Source organism: Platichthys flesus, chromosome 4 (assembly GCF_949316205.1).
Source record: "Platichthys flesus chromosome 4, fPlaFle2.1, whole genome shotgun sequence".
In the NCBI taxonomy this organism is placed as follows: domain Eukaryota; kingdom Metazoa; phylum Chordata; class Actinopteri; order Pleuronectiformes; family Pleuronectidae; genus Platichthys; species Platichthys flesus.
In genome coordinates this window covers 26,969,975-26,986,575 of record NC_084948.1, presented here as the reverse complement: position 1 = coordinate 26,986,575, position 16,601 = coordinate 26,969,975, and the positions used below count along the sequence as shown (strand labels likewise).

At 45.8% G+C, this 16,601-nt stretch overlaps 1 protein-coding gene across 2 annotated transcripts in view; it reads right to left on the bottom strand.

Annotated features, from left to right (window-relative positions):
- Positions 1-922: 922 nt before the first annotated feature.
- The window catches only part of slc8a2b (solute carrier family 8 member 2b), a 99,046-nt gene continuing 83,367 nt past the window's right edge, over positions 923-16,601 (bottom strand). For both annotated transcript variants that reach the window (XM_062386559.1, XM_062386558.1), the window contains 10 exons: positions 16,138-16,263; positions 15,731-15,926; positions 15,378-15,508; positions 12,080-12,453; positions 10,205-10,308; positions 8,759-8,776; positions 4,969-5,093; positions 3,259-3,358; positions 1,942-2,217; positions 923-1,528 (listed from right to left, as the gene is read on the bottom strand). In XM_062386559.1, the coding sequence (XP_062242543.1) occupies positions 1,152-1,528; positions 1,942-2,217; positions 3,259-3,358; positions 4,969-5,093; positions 8,759-8,776; positions 10,205-10,308; positions 12,080-12,453; positions 15,378-15,508; positions 15,731-15,926; positions 16,138-16,263 (1,827 nt within the window). In that variant the 3' untranslated portion in view covers positions 923-1,151. The remainder of the gene's footprint in view (positions 1,529-1,941; positions 2,218-3,258; positions 3,359-4,968; positions 5,094-8,758; positions 8,777-10,204; positions 10,309-12,079; positions 12,454-15,377; positions 15,509-15,730; positions 15,927-16,137; positions 16,264-16,601) is intronic.

The following is a 16,601-nucleotide window of genomic DNA, read 5'->3' as shown; positions in this document are numbered from 1 at the left end:
GCTGTCGATAGAGGATTAGTCTGTGAGGGTTCATGCCACATTCATGGATTAGTCACAACCACACGACACAGAGACGACCGAGTGATGCTCAGGGATGATGCTCGTTCTTCCTGAGGAGACTCAGACGCCTCCTTCCTGTCAGCTGACGCACACACACACAGACACACACAGACACACACACAAGAAGGACTTAACACCGACGAGTTGAGAGTTTCTGTTCACTGAGCGAACAAACACACAAATGAATGGATGTAATTTACAGGTGGACTCTGTTCATTCCCTTTTAAATAGTTTATATGTGACTCAATATGTGATGATGCGTCATATCTGCCTACACATGCAAATTAAATAATCCTTCAGTCTGATACACAAACCTCCGTCAGAGAGAGAAGTGCCCGACGTCTGACTCAGGCATGGCTCTTTAAAGACTTCACCGATGAAACCTCACCTTCTTTTATCTGTATTCTGACTTTTCAAACAGAAAAGCAGCGTCTTCTTCTCTGACCCTCTCTGAATCACGACCTGTCTCCTGAAAACATCACACTCTATATGTACACTAGTTCTGACTATTTACAGTGCGTGTGGAGAAACGCCTTCATCTAAACTATTAGACAAGCATCAGCTCTCCTGTAGTAAACAAGCGTAATGGTAATGATATTGTAAACAATGCACTCCTCCTGTCACACAGCGCTCCACCTCCTCTGGGAAGAGACGTGGAGCTGGACGAGCAAAGGAGGTGAACAGACGAGAGGAGGACAGAGAACCTCTGTCTGCTCACAACCAGTCCTGCTCTCCTCCATCACAGGGCGGATCTGTACCGAACCCATCTGACGTTAAGATGAACCACAGGAAGGATCAGCTCTCCAGGGCCGACCTTGTCTTCACCTTGAAACCTTCGCACTCTGCTGCAGCAGCTTAACAAACACTTCCTCTCGCCCTTCATCATGCCTGTCACTGTGCGTGTCTGTGTGATCTGCTTACATGTGTAGGTATAAAGTGTGTGTGTGCACATGAAGTATTTGTGTGTCCAGCTCCAGGCTGCAGCGAGCCCTGTTAAACTGATAAATCTTACACGTGTTTGATCTGTGTGTTAATGTGTGTGTGTGTGTGTTGTTGTGCAATATTCTTCCACAACTTTTCTCATCTCCTATTTAAAAGCTGCCGAAGTGGCAGTAGGCCTCCAGGCTGGAGAAGAGGATGTAGAGGAACCACAGGCCGAGGAACAGCAGCGTGGTCAGGATGCGGGCCAGCCTCGGGCCGCCCAGCTCCCCCCCGATGGAGGGCCGGCGTCTGAACAGGAGCACGCCCATGCTGATGAAAGCGAAGATGGTGAAGATGGTGACGGAGAAGGCCAGCGACCCCGGGTCCACCCTGAACTCCTTCCCATTGATTTTCCAGTAGATGGCGGCCACTGACCAGGCCACGCCGATGCCCAGGAAGACGTTGACGGCGTTGCTACCGGTGACATTTCCAACGGATGCGTCGGCGTGCTGGTCCTGCATGGCGGCCACTTTGCTAGCAAAGGTGTCTGGGATGGGAAAAGAGGTGGAAAGAGAGGAAGTCATGGACCTTCACACACGTGCTTAACTGTGAAGAGGGAATATCGTCCAAAACACAGATGTGAATTCTAAACACTGCAACACACAGACGGCTGTATGATAATGAGACGTTCAATAGATAAACTAATTTGCTGATGACATTTGCTGATTCTGAATTCCTAATTTATGTCCCTCCTGAAACTGTTTGACTCATAATTGGGTTGTAAATAAGAAAAACGCTTCTTATTTCTTTAGATTTGGATCCAAAACACGTTTGATATAAAATATAATATTTAGACACATCAACCTGATTTAAATTGATGTGGTCAATTAAAGTTACTTGGTTTAAATCACTTGCTCTGTGCAGCTACCTTCTGCACTTCCTGTGAGGACGTGCACTCACCTGGAATAGAAGTCCCCAACGCCACAAACACCACGGCGGTCACCGTGTCCTTCAGTCCCACGGTGCAGCCGAAGTGCGACGCCAGGTCTCCGATGACGGCGGTGAGGAGGCCGATGGAGCTGATGGAGACCAGGAAACAGGCCCAGCCGTTCCAGTACTCTGTGGGCGGGACGCAGGCGAACAGCACCTTCCAGAAGACGGTGAGGAAATGCATCACGTAGTCGTAACACGAGGGGAGGGTCTCCTGACGACCTTCCTCGTCTTCATCACCATCACCTGAGGAGGAAGAAACAGAAGCTCAAGATGTTTCAAGTTTTATTTGTCATGTGCAAGTTAACACAGTTCAAGGTGTTGGACAAGAAGAAACCACTCAGCAGTGCAGTGGTTCAATATAAAGAAAGATAGAAAGAGCTTTCAAAAAAGTAAGTTTGTAAGTATATACAAGTAAATGTATGTTTGTGAATAGTTATGTATATTTAATATGCATAGTTGAGTACAAACAGCGTCTGAGGTCATAGAATATTCAGATCAAAGATTCCAACTTTAAATTCCTGTTCCAATGACACCAGTGGGAATAATCCCTGTCTGCAGTGAACTGTTACTTCCACTAGGTGGCGCCAGTGATTTACAAATCTCAGGATCCAGGAACTCCACATGCATCTCTCCTCATGTTCTGCAGATATTAAATCCCTTTGTTTAAGCAATAGGGACTTGAGTTGAAACCAACCTACACAAACAGGAGACTGTGACAGGGCTGCCACAGACCCACTGAGCAAGGCACTGAATTCCCAACTGCTCATCTGGCCTTTTAACTACCGGCAGCTGTGACCTCTCGTCCTCTTTAACTACCATAAATGTAATTTCTGTTATTATTTGATATGTTTAATTTAAATATATATTGATTTATGTCGTCTTCTTTTACATCAACACTCTGTAGGAACTATGTTTGTGTTGTGCTGTTAATCAATGAAATATTTTCCTCTTAGGATGTGAAGCTAAGCAACAGAAGAACCATGGTGTGGTGTGTTTCCTGGAGGGAGTGATATCCTCCTCCTCCTGCACGTCTGAGAAGCAGCAGCACAATCTGACCTTCCACTGAATTAGCCCCAGGTTTTATTTCATTCATTTAAAACAAATGTTTAGTCTTTTAATTGGAAGACGCAGATTTTCTGTCTCGACTTCCAAACGATCAGAAACACTTGGTTCAATACTCGTCTCATCAAAGGGGGGGGGGGGGGGGGGGGGGGGGCTGAAACTGATGAGAACAACCTCTGCAGGAATCAGCAGAGCCGATGACGTCAATAACAACACACTGACCTGCACTGACAGTCACCGCCTCCACAAACTGTTCCCTCCACGAGTGAGTGCCGATCACCAGCGCCAGGTTGGTCTTCTTGATGAGCTTGTCCACGGTGCTCTGGAGATCAGAAACAAAACAGATTAACATGGAACCTGGAGGAAGGACTGGACACAGAGGGAGAGAGAAGCAGTTGATTTTTAAAACACTTTCTTAAACATGGTGAAACAGGAAGTAGCTTCACATCATTCTTTTCGTTTCCTGGAGCCCGCAGCAAACACAGCTCCACACATTGATCTCAGCTGACATAAATCTAAATGCCAATCATACTGAATTGCATTTTTCACCCAAATTGATTCTCACTAACCACACGTCATAAGAGACGAGACCAATTCTATCTCCACACAGGGTCGAGTTCTCTAAATAATCACTGGGAGGACGAGGGTTTGGAGTTCTGGTGGACGTGTTTGCAGCGATGAGAAGAACGATGAGTCTGTTTCAGGCTCGTTGTCGATTCTCTCGGCCGCTCAGTGATTTACTCTCTGACTCTCCTGCTGCTTCCTTATTGGCTGAAAGTGAAGTGGATGTTTAATTTGTTTCCTCTGTCAAGATAAACTTTTAGTTTCTAAATATTTAGCGTCAGGAGGGATCAGAACCAAAAGCTGCAAACACCAGAGATAAATAAGACATTGATGTTCTCAGCTGCAGATTCAATATACTTCATAATGAAACACCTGCAGCTTCACTATCAGCAGAACTGCTCAGGGTATTTATTGATAATTAACATTTACACACAGACCCTGAGGTGTGAAACACTTTGCTCAGCACTTCTGGTTAAATTAAGATAGCTGTAACACTTGTTCAATTAAATCTCAATTGTTTTCATTTTCTTAAGAGTAATACAAAATTTATAATTGATTATAAAGCATCTTTCTCTCTGTAGCTGCTGTGAATTGAGACTTATTGTTGTGTCAGTGAGCGGATCGAGTTCTACTGCTTTGAGGGTTCTGCTCGCGGCCCTTTTCCTCACAGGCCGATGCAGCAGCGCTCTGAGCACGTGAGAGACTCAGAATCCTGCTCGTCTGGAGCGAGCTGCTCGTCGAGCGCATCTCGTACAGTTCAATAATTCAGAGCCACATTAGGTTTTCTTGCTGAAAGGCTTCAGCAGTGTGAGAAAGAGACCTAAATTCAACCTAAACACAGATATGACTCCAGGAGAGAAATAATCTAATATTACATTGTCTAAAACATAAATACAGTATACACACAAAATGTTTGTTCGGCTATAAATATTTCATAAATGTGTATCGTCAGCTACTTCCTGTGATGCTGTTGCTTGTAAGAGTTTTAGTTATTTATAACTCTCTATGAAGAACTTTCAATTCTCTCCGGTTTTTCTTTCATTAAATTAAGTATATCACTTCATAAAGTAAAGCACATTTAAAAACCACTAGTGTTGACCAAAGTTCTGTGTAGAATAAGAGGGGATAAAAAAACAACATCACAGAATAGTGAATAGAGTCCACAACCCGTTGGCAAACAAATAGACTAAACCAGCTAAAAACCAGTAAGCACGGGCTGTTCAAAGCCTGAGAGGACAGGGGGGTCTTCAGTCTCAGCAGAGGGAGAACACAACAGAAAGAGGTGGACTGTTCCAACTTTCACAGCAGCAGAGGGGTCGCTGCTCCCAGGGGAGACCAGGAAGGAGAATGAATGACTGAAGGTCGCACCTTGAACTCGTACGACTCCTCGATGACGACCTCCAGGCGACTGTGCTCTCCCAGGATGGGCTTCCCCATCTCAGCTATCCTGCGAGCCTCCTCCTCCTCAGAGCTCATCTGCCCCTCCACCCCTTCTGTTGGAGGAAAGAAGGGAGGGAAGGAAAGAGGAAGAGGTGATGTGATGTGAAGGAGTGAGTATGGTTCATGTGTTCTTCATCATTCGGAGCCGGAGTCTGTAATAGAGCTGCAGCATCAAGCTCCAGCTAAAAGCTCATCAGTGATGATAGTAATCATCGAATAACTGTGAACCAAACTGATCAGACACAGGAACATGGACATACGTTCTTTAGCTTGGTCCATGTCCCATCTGCTAACATGGAGGAGGCAGGGTTAATTACCTATAATGCAGCCAGCCACCAGGGGGCGAGACACCACAGTTTGATAATAATATGAAAATCTTTTACACAACACATCAAAGATCTTTATCTTCGTGTTATGCGCTGTTGCTTGGTTGTATAGCTGTGTGCACCGTCAGTGGCCCATTAAAACATCCGTAGAGTATTTCACTGTACTCAGCAGGACTCAGCATAAATTCTATAGATGCACGGTCACGTTCCGTCTGCTCTGGAGTGCAGGGTAATTCATCCTGCTGATTACAAAATGCAAAGCAGACAATCTTGATTGTTTTAGTTTAACCAAGGACTTGGATGATGAATGATTCTCCCACAGTGACTGGTGCAATCAAATGAAAACCAGGAGCAGGACCCCTCAGCTCCTGCTCCTGGACGATGTGCAGACAGATGTGACTCTGACCGACTCTTTACAAAGATTCACCAGGAGCCTCTCGATAATTTTGATCCACTCAGGAGCCTTTCTTCCTCTTCTTACATAGAGTGAGAGAGAGAGAGAGAGGGGGAGAGGGAGAGAGAGAGAGACATAGAGAGAGTGAGAGAGAGAGAGGGGGAGAGTGAGAGAGAGAGAGAGAGAGAGAGAGAGAGAGAGAGAGAGAGAGAGAGATAGAGAGAGAGAGAGCGGTATCGTACAGTTGGACGAGATGAATGCTGACATGTGGCCCAGTTCTTGTTATTGATCCGCTGCCAACAGAACAGCAGTAGGAGCAGCTACACCAACCGGAGTTGATCTTACAGAAATGACTGAGGAATTGAGCCAATCAGAGATTAGGCTACAGCCAGAAGTCCCGTCTGTTCATCACAGAGAGGATGTCACACTGTGGGGGGGTACGAGGAGCTTTGCTAACACTTTGAGGGTTTTAACAAGGCTTGTGTTCAAGTCTGATGTAAGTGGCATTTTAACAATTGTCGCTAATGCTCGAGAGAAAGAGAAGAGGGAAATAAAGCTGTGTGTGTGTGTGTGTGTGTGTGCGTGTGTGTGTGTGTGTGTGTGTGTGTGTGTGTGTGTGTGGTCACAGCCTTCCTCCTCCTCTTCAGATGCAGCTCATGTCTAATTATGAAAAGACGAGCAGCACATTGCAGAGACCATCCCTGCAGGGCTCATTGACATTATAACTGTCACAAACAAACACACACATCCAGGCATATGTGCACACACACGACTGCACACTCTCAAATATGGTTTGACTCCAGCTTGAGGTCGTTCCTCCGAGCAGCGACTTCTTGCAGCCGTCTCCAGAGAGCGGCCTCTGCTCGGCCCTGACAGGCGAGTGAGGTGAACGATGAAACCGCCTCGAGGACAGCGGGTGTCACTGTGTGTCACGAGGGCTGCAGCCCCCCCCCTCTAATGTCACTCAGTGCAGATTAAAGCCGTGTGGCTGTTTTCACTCGGGTGGCTCCAAGTGTTTTTGATCTTTTGATAGGAAGTCGCTGACCTGTGGAAATAAACAAATCTGCTTCTTTGCTGGATTATCTCTAAAACCTGTTTCCCCAGGATCCTGCGCTCGGCTGCAGCTTCGTAGAGAAGTGTTTCATTTTCCATTTGTGTGATTTGATTTGTCACAGGCTCAGAGGACTTCCTGTCCAGATCTAATCTGAGCAGGGACCAGTGGGTGGCCAGGGAACAGCTTCTCTTCTGCATTCTGACATGAATGGGACATCTTTTAATTTCTCTATCTTTTATTTGCGTATCATATTGTGTGTTGAGTGTTCTCAAGATCATTTGAGCTCTGACCAGTGAGACCATTGAGAGGAGGTCGGGACGCCTGTGGCCTCATCCTGATGCAGATGTGAAACCCGCCTCTCGCCCAGTGTCAGCTGGGATTGGCTCCAGCTCAAGAGGAGAAGTGGGGTAGATGATGGACGGATGGACGGATGCTGACTCCAGGTCTGAACAGCATCTAAAGCTCTCACCTCGGAATCAATGTTTAAGTTTGATCAAGTGCATTGGCTCACATTGAGCAGACCCAGTGTGTAGACATTATGGAACTTATTGTTGAGTGCTGGGAGACGCACAGAGGCCAGTTCTGCTCTGATCCAGATATTAACAAAGAGCCGTTTGGAACAGAGGCCAGAAGTGTGAGCCAGGCTTGAACAAAGTGGGACCGATGAACAATGTCCTGGCTGAGCAGGAGAGCCGAGCGGCTGCAGGACAAAGAGACGGAAGCATCTGTTCACGTTTACTGCAAAATCGGAAAAATACACTTCTTTGTATCAAATGTTGCTTCAACTGAATTTAGATTTAAAGTTGTGTGTCTGTGTCGGGACTGAGCGTCGGTTCATGCTCGACCTGGATGAGACGGAACACTCGTCTTTTTCTGCTGCTTGAACTTCCTCTCTGTCCCGTGAGTCCACTTCCTGTCATTCTCATTCATGTTTGAGATTGTGATGTGACCCTGAGAGGAGCGGGTCACTTCCTGCAGAGCCACCCTGTCACTCTTCATTTGAATCAGTGTGTTCCCACAAGTCTGATGTGAAATCCATGGGCACAATGTGCTGTGGCCGAGTGAGCTCATCACACTGCAGATTAAGAGAACACACGCAAACAGAAAGGACTCGTGCAGATTAGAAAACAACAATTTGACAACACACGTGCTGGAAAAAGTCACAACACGTGTAAATAGAGAAAACCTCACTGCTTTGTGAGTTCATCACCACTGACGAGCAGCACACTTCAATAACGTCCTCCTCTGCAGCGTCTCTGTGTTTTCATGAGTTGTGACTTTTTGCAGCGAACATGTCGTCAAGTTGATGAAATCTGATTCTTGATTTGCCACATTAACACTGTGATTAGGAGCAAATGGTGAATGACAAATGGTTGATTAAAAATTATTATCCATTTGTCCCCCCCCACACACACACACACAGACTAGTTGCAGAAAGTTGGACTGTGGGCAGAAAATCCGACGGTGGTCTCTGGTTCGAATCCACTTAGTGAAATAGTAAAAACAACATACCTGGACGGACAACACCTGGATCTGTTCCACACTGTCTAAGTGCCCCTGAGCAAGGCACCTTACTCCCCTAACACCTGCTCCCCGGGGCGCTGTGCATGGTTGACCACTGCTCTGTGTGTCCTCCTGTGTTCACCAGATGGGTCATAGCAGAAAACAAATTTCCCCCCTTGCATGTCGTGTGTGTGTGCATGTGTGTGTGGGACAATACATGTATCTTGTACTTCACAGACTCTGGCTCCAAGTTCCCAAGATGGAAGTGTATCAGAGATATTTTGGCTCATTTTCTGGACAGTGGGAGGAAGTGAATGTGTCAACTTCTGCAGAGCAAACCTTTAAATGATAAATGAACTGATAATACAAATAGTAAAGTGATTAAAGTTTGTGACTCTGTGACGCTGATGTTGAGCAGAAGGATCAATCAGATGTTCTTACCTTGGTTGAGCAGAAGAGCTGAAGAGAAAACAGAGGGAGGACAAGAAGTGAGAAAAGACACAATCAACACAATTAAACTCAGCCAGTTATTCCATATTGACAAATAGAGCTAAGAACCTGCAACAAAACCAACAAGTAGCTGTCTGTGATTTATCTGTGTGTCTCTGAGAGTAATGTGATGATGCGGTGGTAACTCAGCCTCGGTGGAGGTGTGTGCTTTACGGAGACTCTATTCGATGCTGCAGTGAAGGATAAACAGGAAGTGACGGAGAGAGAGAATGGGTGAATGACACGCAGTAAATGGCGCCCCCTGGGACCGGCTGTTCAAGGTGTGTGTGTGTCCATGTGACCATTCAGCATCTGTCTAATTCCTCCCCCGTACAGGCTCTAGTGTGAGCGGCTTCTCCTCAGGCGGAAAAAAACAATCCACTCTTTCTCTCTTCACCGCTTCACATCTCCCATCACACTGTGGTGACAGGTTGTAGATGAATGGACGGGTCCCTGAACAATTGTGTGTGTGTGTGTGTGTGTGTGTGTGTGTTAGTGTGTGTGTGTTGGTATGAAATAAGATGAAACTGTATTGATCTCTCTGGGTAAAGTGGGTCAGTGAAGCAAAGAAAAACAAACAACAGAAACCAGCAGAAAAGGAAAGAAAAAGCTTCACACAGAAGAAAATTGGTTATAAATACAAAAAAAACAAGTATGAGTTTTAATTGGCTTCTTAGCAGTTAGATCATTTATGTAAAGCAAATATGAACTAATAAGCTGTAAAATATGATTAAACCTCACTAAACATGTGAAGCAGGATGATTATCAAACAAAACTCTGGGATTAAAGATGAATATTTGTGTATTTGTGTATGAACTGAATGAACTGAGCAGCAGCAGAAGCACTTTACTGTGTGTTCAACATATACTTGTTTTCACAGACACGTTTCTCCTTCGCCTCATATCGACTGTGTGATGTTTTGTGGCTGTTTGTGTTGATGACATTCTTTTGTTGCTCTAATCAGATTGTGAATGTCAGAGCAGCTGACCTCACTGCGCCGCCGCTCCAGTTCTGTTGGTTTTCTCTGTCGTGATCAAAAGTAATGATTCCATCTGCAGCTTCGACTGTCAACAAAGTATTTACTCCTTCAGACGATGAACAAGAAAATGTGTTTATCAGAGCACTATGTGTGTGTGTCTGTGTGTGTGTGTGTACTTGTATATTTGTGAGGGCCATCTTGACCATAGACATTACGACGTGACTGAACTTTAACACACTGTCTCCACTCAAATGTCAATAAGCACAAGTGAATTTCACAAAGAGATGAGCTGCTCAAGCAGACGCAGAGTCATTGGTTGTGAGACACTCTGGACACTGAGGACGCACAAACATAGACACACACACAACGTGCATGCACAAACACAGTCACACAATATAATACACACGGTCTACACGTACCTGAAATTCCTCTCTTCAACCAGCGCGGCTCCTCCAACACAATGAAGAAGTTTTCATGTTTTTCATATTCTTCGTCATCGATTATCCTCACCTGGAACGTCTGACTGTACACACACACACACACACACACACACACACAGACACACACAAAGAGAAAGACCAAATTAGCAGAGTAATTAAAGCAGATTTCTCTCTCACCGCTCATCTTGTGTGTGGAGGTGTTTTAGATATGAAATCAGGACATTGTGTGTAACTCTAATTCATCTAACACACATTGTGGGACTGGGTTTGATTCCTTTATGGTCAAATACAAGACATGAGTTTAATTTGCCTCGTGTGTGTTTAAACTTGTGCTGATATTCAGACATGAGACCGACATGTTAAACTGCTGCTGTCATACATGTGATCCTCTTTTAAAATGTAGCACATGAAATAATGACTTCAATCTTCAATCCAGCAGTTCAGGATCAACGTTACAGTTCGTTTGTGTCCACCTGAAAATCCATTCATTATCTTTTATCTCTGTTTTTGGTCTCCACCACCTCCTGAGGAGACATCAGGCTCTGCAGTTACTAGATGTCTCCACCTGGTGGTCTCTAACCGAGACTGTCTCTGTTCACAAAGTGTCTGACAGTGAAGAGAAAAGGACCAAAGTGTTAAAAGAAAAGAAAGAAAAATGGCGTCAGGAAGTCGTACATTGCGAAGTATGAGGAATGATGGCTCGGTGTTAGAGGAGCGGCTGAAGATGAAGTGACGATGACAAGACCGGTTAGTGTCTCCGAGGATCTCCGAGTGAAATGTCAGCACCGAGAGTAGAACTGAGCTGGTGGAGACTGACACATATAATACTCAGAAACCTTGTGAGATCCATCCTCTCCTCCATCACTGTCTCTCTGAGTTCTGCGTCAAAGAAGTCGTCAGTTCACATCAGCTCAGGACAGATGGAATCAATATCACACATCAGCAGACTGACCCAGTTGGTTCAGGTGCTGCTGCTCAGACAGAAAACCAGGCCTCACAATGAGAGACCTGTGAGACAACCATCACTGTGAGATGTGTTGTGCTTCCACACATTATTATTATCTGTACACTGTGTCCATCCATCTGTCCAGGGTTCACTTGGGTTTGAGGATGAACCTGATGATTTAGTTGTGAATGTGACATCTCAAGGATGCTTGATAATCTTTTTTAATCTGCTATAAATGTGTGAGGGATGATTCAATTTCACCAGGAAATGAGCTCAAAGGGGATACATGTCTTAGTTGACGAAGGAAAAACAGAATTGGGCCCTTTCACATTAATTGTGGTTCTTAAAGATAAAGATTAAGATCCATTTATTCGTCCCAAACACATGCACAGACATGCAAAGGTACACTCATGCAGGTATCAAAATTTAACCTCTGCTTTTGACCCATCTGGTGCAGGACAAACAGAGCAGTGAGCAGCCATGTACGGCGCTCAAGGAGCAGATGTTGGGGGAGTAAGGTGCCTTGCTCAGGGGCACTAGACAGGGTAGGGAGACTCTTGGATTTTTGGACAGATCAATCCTGGTTCGTCTTTTTGTTGTCTCTCCGTGGAGACGAACCAGAGACCTTCTCCGCCCATAGTCCAAGTTTCTGCCACTAGACCACCACCTCTCCTGAAGTGTTTGTGCATCAGTTGGGCTTCCTGGTGATTTCAGTTCTGTTCCTTCTCCTGTGAGTTTTGTATTCTTTCCCTCTCTCCTCTCCCTCTGCACCTTCCTGTCTCTTTTGATCTGTTTGCAATTTGGTTCCTGAGATTCTTACTCATTACAAACCCCAGCTGCTCTGTAGGCACCAGGAGAAGATGTGCATACAGAGTCATTCAGACTGTGCTTCAGGACTTTGGACTCACGTGGTTTGGTCGTTGTTGAACTCCAGCTCTCCTCTAACGTCCTCGTAGTCTTCTCCGGACTTGGCGCTCCCGGACTCGGAGCGGTACGGCAGGATGACCGTGCCCCGGGCGCCCGAGTTGCGAGCCACCGTCACCTCCATGGTGCCCACGCTCTCGCTCACCCGCACCATGCGCTCGCTGAACGTGAAGATGCCGGCGTGGTCGTCGTCCAGGATGGTCACGGTGGCCACCAGGGGCTCAACCAGGCGAGCTTTGGGGGCGGCGCCCACCTCGTCGCTCTCGAACATCCCCTCGGCGTCGCCCACACGCAGATTCAGCAGCCGCACGAAGAAGTGTTCGTCCTCCTCGAATATGTCATCATCGATGATCCCGACCTGGAGACAAAGAGAGAGACAGAAAGGTTGTTGAGGCCTGAAGGACCAGGAGGTGAGTTTAATCGATGCAGTGAGACAGCAGCTGGAAAATGTCTTCAATACTTCTACCAGGTCCAAACTGAATCAATAATCCACCAGGAGGGTTCCTGATCCAGCAGAGAGGGTCTGTGGTGACTGAGGAGCTGCAGCTCGCCCCTCATGTCCCCTCCAGCAGAGCAATGAGCAAGGCATCAATCACCCAATTTGATATTTCTATAGAAAACCTAGTATCCAGCATCATGGTGGTGTAAAGCAATATGTATTTTCTGTGTCTCAATAAATAAAATTATGAATTTTGATTTCTCAAAGTTGTTGCATTTCCCCCCCCCCCCCCCCCCCCCCCACAGATCTTCTCATGTTTCACACCTTCATCTCTAAACAGCACATGTGACAGAGAGGAAGTGAGAGGGGAGTAAACGGGTGGAGTGAAGATGTGACGGGGTCAAACCTGTCATCTCAGATTTTGAATTATACAAAGAACCGCTGCAGCTCTGGAGTTGGAAGGTGGAAGAGAACATCCCAGACTTGTGTGATTATCATGTGAACTGCAGTTTAATGTCATTCTCTGAATCCAAAGTGAATTTACATCAGGCCTGGTCTTGCAGCTTGAGAATGGTGTGTGTGTGTGTGTGTCTGTGTGTGTGTGTGTGTGTGTGTCTGGAGGCTCCATTCCCCATCTCTGGGATTGTCGGGATCCGATCATTCCCTCGTGCTGGTTCGACTGCTGCTGAAATCCAATGAGCCCGACCCACTTCCTGCCCCGGTCCAGACGTCCCCGTGCTCAGGAGGGAGTCACAACACAGAGATGAAAGAGACACTTCCCTTTTCAAGAGAGCATAACGTCTCAGAGGTGGGGGGGGAGTACGTTTGACGTTAAACCTGCCAAACTACAACCAACTGCATCTGAAGAGTGATGCATCAGACGCTGGTGTGATAGGTCTGGAAGTCGAGGCTTTCATAATGAATTAATAATCATCATGAATAAAGGAATGAAGTGACTACGACTTGTTCGGGGATGGGGCAGGCTGTCAGGCCTCCTCTAATCCAGGGAAACAACAGCAGCTCTCCTGCATGGCGCTGTCAGCAGCGAGCCCCAGGAGTTTCTAATGGACTCTCTCATCTCTGCTGCTGATTGGGTCGATGTGGCTCAGACCATCAGACACTTCAATCAATTCTCCCTTCAAGCACAACGAGGAAGAAACGTTCCTGTTCACTCTGATGCATCACATGTCTTCACCCATTCAACGTGTTTCATGAGTATTCATTTATTTGACATTTACAGCTGAGCCATTATTACGGATAAAGAAAAGAGCTGACTTATAAATGAGATATGCTGATGAGACACTATCTATATTTTTCTGTCTGTCTATAAAGATGGACGATATATATAAGAAGCTAAATCATCTTGGACCCCCCCCAAACCCTGCCTCCTCCATGTAAACAGATGGGACATGGACCAAAACAATCCAAGTACACATCACAATGATGTTCATTTGTTCATTTTTCATAAAACACATAAATACACAATTTTTAACGCGATTCCCCCACCCCCCCACTAATTTATGAAAATCGTCATGATTGACAGCTGAGACTTGGGAGTGGTTAAGTGTATGTGTGGGCGGAGCATCCAAGTGTTTTTTTTTTGTTGGGAGAAGTGCGTTGATTTACTCTGTGGTTTTCACACATGTACAGTTCCTATGTTTAAAGATCTATTATTAACTACATTCATATTTTTGACGTGAATCACCGCTCTGCTCTCTTCTGATGAGACGATGCAAACAATGCGTCATTAGATTCATTCTGCGACTTGAGAGAACGACTGCCTCCGACGCTCCATCAGCTCTTTGTTGAATCCGCCTGTGGAGCAGCGTGATGGTTCCACTCTGGAGAGGATGCTGCGGTGAGAGCAGACGTCTGGTGGCCCAGTGACACGTGGGAGTTTAATTGGTTTTATTTCTGGCACAGCGATCGATGACACTGACCTTTGTAAAATTACTCATTCAACGTCTCTCCATTATTCCTTCATGTTGCTTCTTACGTGTGACTCCTCGATTAAACAAGTCTCAAGACTTATCAGACTCTGGATCTGAGGAGAGACTTCCCGGCCTCCGAGGTTTCCACCTTTTAATTCCTAGCAAAGACATTGAACTTTTAACTGATCCAAATAAACTGCTGCTCATTTTGATAATCTAAAGTTGAACCTTCTTTTCAGATTTCAGTATTTTTTTTTGAATATATGTTTGTATATCATAAATGCTGCATTGAATTGTTTAATATTAGAAATACCCGATGGCTTTTGATTATTGCAGAATGAAAGTTGCATAACGTTGCATCATTTACAAGGATTACAGCATTTAAGCTATTTTCAATTAATCATGTATTATACTACTTTTTGAAATTGTAATGGATTTAATGAATTGTTATTGTTTTGAAATTAAGGAATCAAAGGACAATTCACGTTTAAGAAAACAAACAAATCCAAGTTTTCCTCGACCTGAATCTTTCACGCTTCAGGTATTAGCTGCTAACTCAGTAGCTACAGAGATTATCAGAGGGAGGTTCAGTTTTTCTGCAGAATTAAAAAAGATCTCTTCACCTCCTCTTTCTCTTCACTTTGATTTACTCCCATGTCCTTCACTGAAGCAGCATGTCAAGCAGCTCCATGAAGTGAAACCTGCCTCAGCCCAGATCTGCTCCTCAACCAAATGTTGGTATTAAAAAAGATTTAGAGGCATTGTTAAGTCTCATCTCCGAAATGCAGAATGAATCTTTTAATAGTCGAACCCAGCTGAGGGGGGTTCAGGGACCAGCTCCTGTTTTTTCAGGTGGTTTGTGGTTCAGGGTTTACCACAGTGTTCAAACTGCTCCTCCTCATCTTCACTCACCTTGATGTCTTTGCGGGTCTCTCCCGGTTTGAACACCAACGTTCCTTCGCTGTAGTCGTAATCTGAGCCGGCGTTGGCTGAACCATCTTCAGTCCTGTAGTCCACGTAGAAGGTGTTCTCTCCCAGTCCGCCTGAACCCCGGACACAGACAGAACAACACTGAGCTCGTGACTGTGTTCAGTTACGAAATAATGATGTTTTCTCTTGTCAAGGAATCACATTACTTCACCTTCAGGTTTAGATCAACCTCATCAAACCTCAGACACCGAAACTTCATCATCATCATTACATTAGAAACACAAAGCCGTGAATTGACAAAATACCAAAGCTTCAGTATGTAACTGTGTCAGTACCCAGGCAGACGACAGCCAGAGTCAGGACGCCACAGTTCTCCATGCACTGACTGTGGGCGCTCTCGAAGGAGATGCGGCTGCAGATCCCCAGGTCGCTGTCCTCCGGCGCCTCCTCGTCCACCACGGCTGTGCGCCGAGCGTTGTCGGCCGCGTGCCTCTTCAGGACGTTACCGGCTCCGATCATCATGCGCGTGGCCTTGAGGGACACGGAGGAGAGCAGAACCTCACATCAGTTATCAGGGCACCTTTCACACCTGAGACTTTAACTAACCAACTAACTAACCACGCTTAGACTAAACTGAAGGGTCTGAAACAAAGAAGGGTGGTGTGAGCTTTAGGTCCTTAAACAACTCCATGTTATGTTGTTGGTCTGTGTGTGTGTGTGTGTGTGTGTGTGTGTGTGTTACCTGTATGCGGTAGAAGGCCCTGCTCTTCTGTTGGTGCAGCAGTGCGTAGTAGTTGGCCAGCTCCACCAACTGGTCCAGCTCTTTGTCGGGATATTTCTGCTTCAGCTCCTTCAGGATACGAATCACCTGGAGGAGAGAGAGACCTGATCAGAGATCAGCTCACACGGCTGCATGCACACAAAAACCACCAGTCCCTGCTCCACCAGTCACTGCTCCACCAGTCACTGCTCCACCAGTCACTGCTCCACCAGTCACTGCTCCACCAGTCACTGCTCCACCAGTCACTGCTCCACCAGTCCCTGCACCACCAGTCACTGCTCCACCAGTCACTGCACCACCAGTCCCGGCAGCAGTTTGTGCTTCTTTAAAAGGTCTGATGTTGAATACAAATCCATGTTCTGCACAAACCAGTGCATGTTTCTGGTTTAATATTAGTGGGAGAATCATGAGGAGGATTATTTACC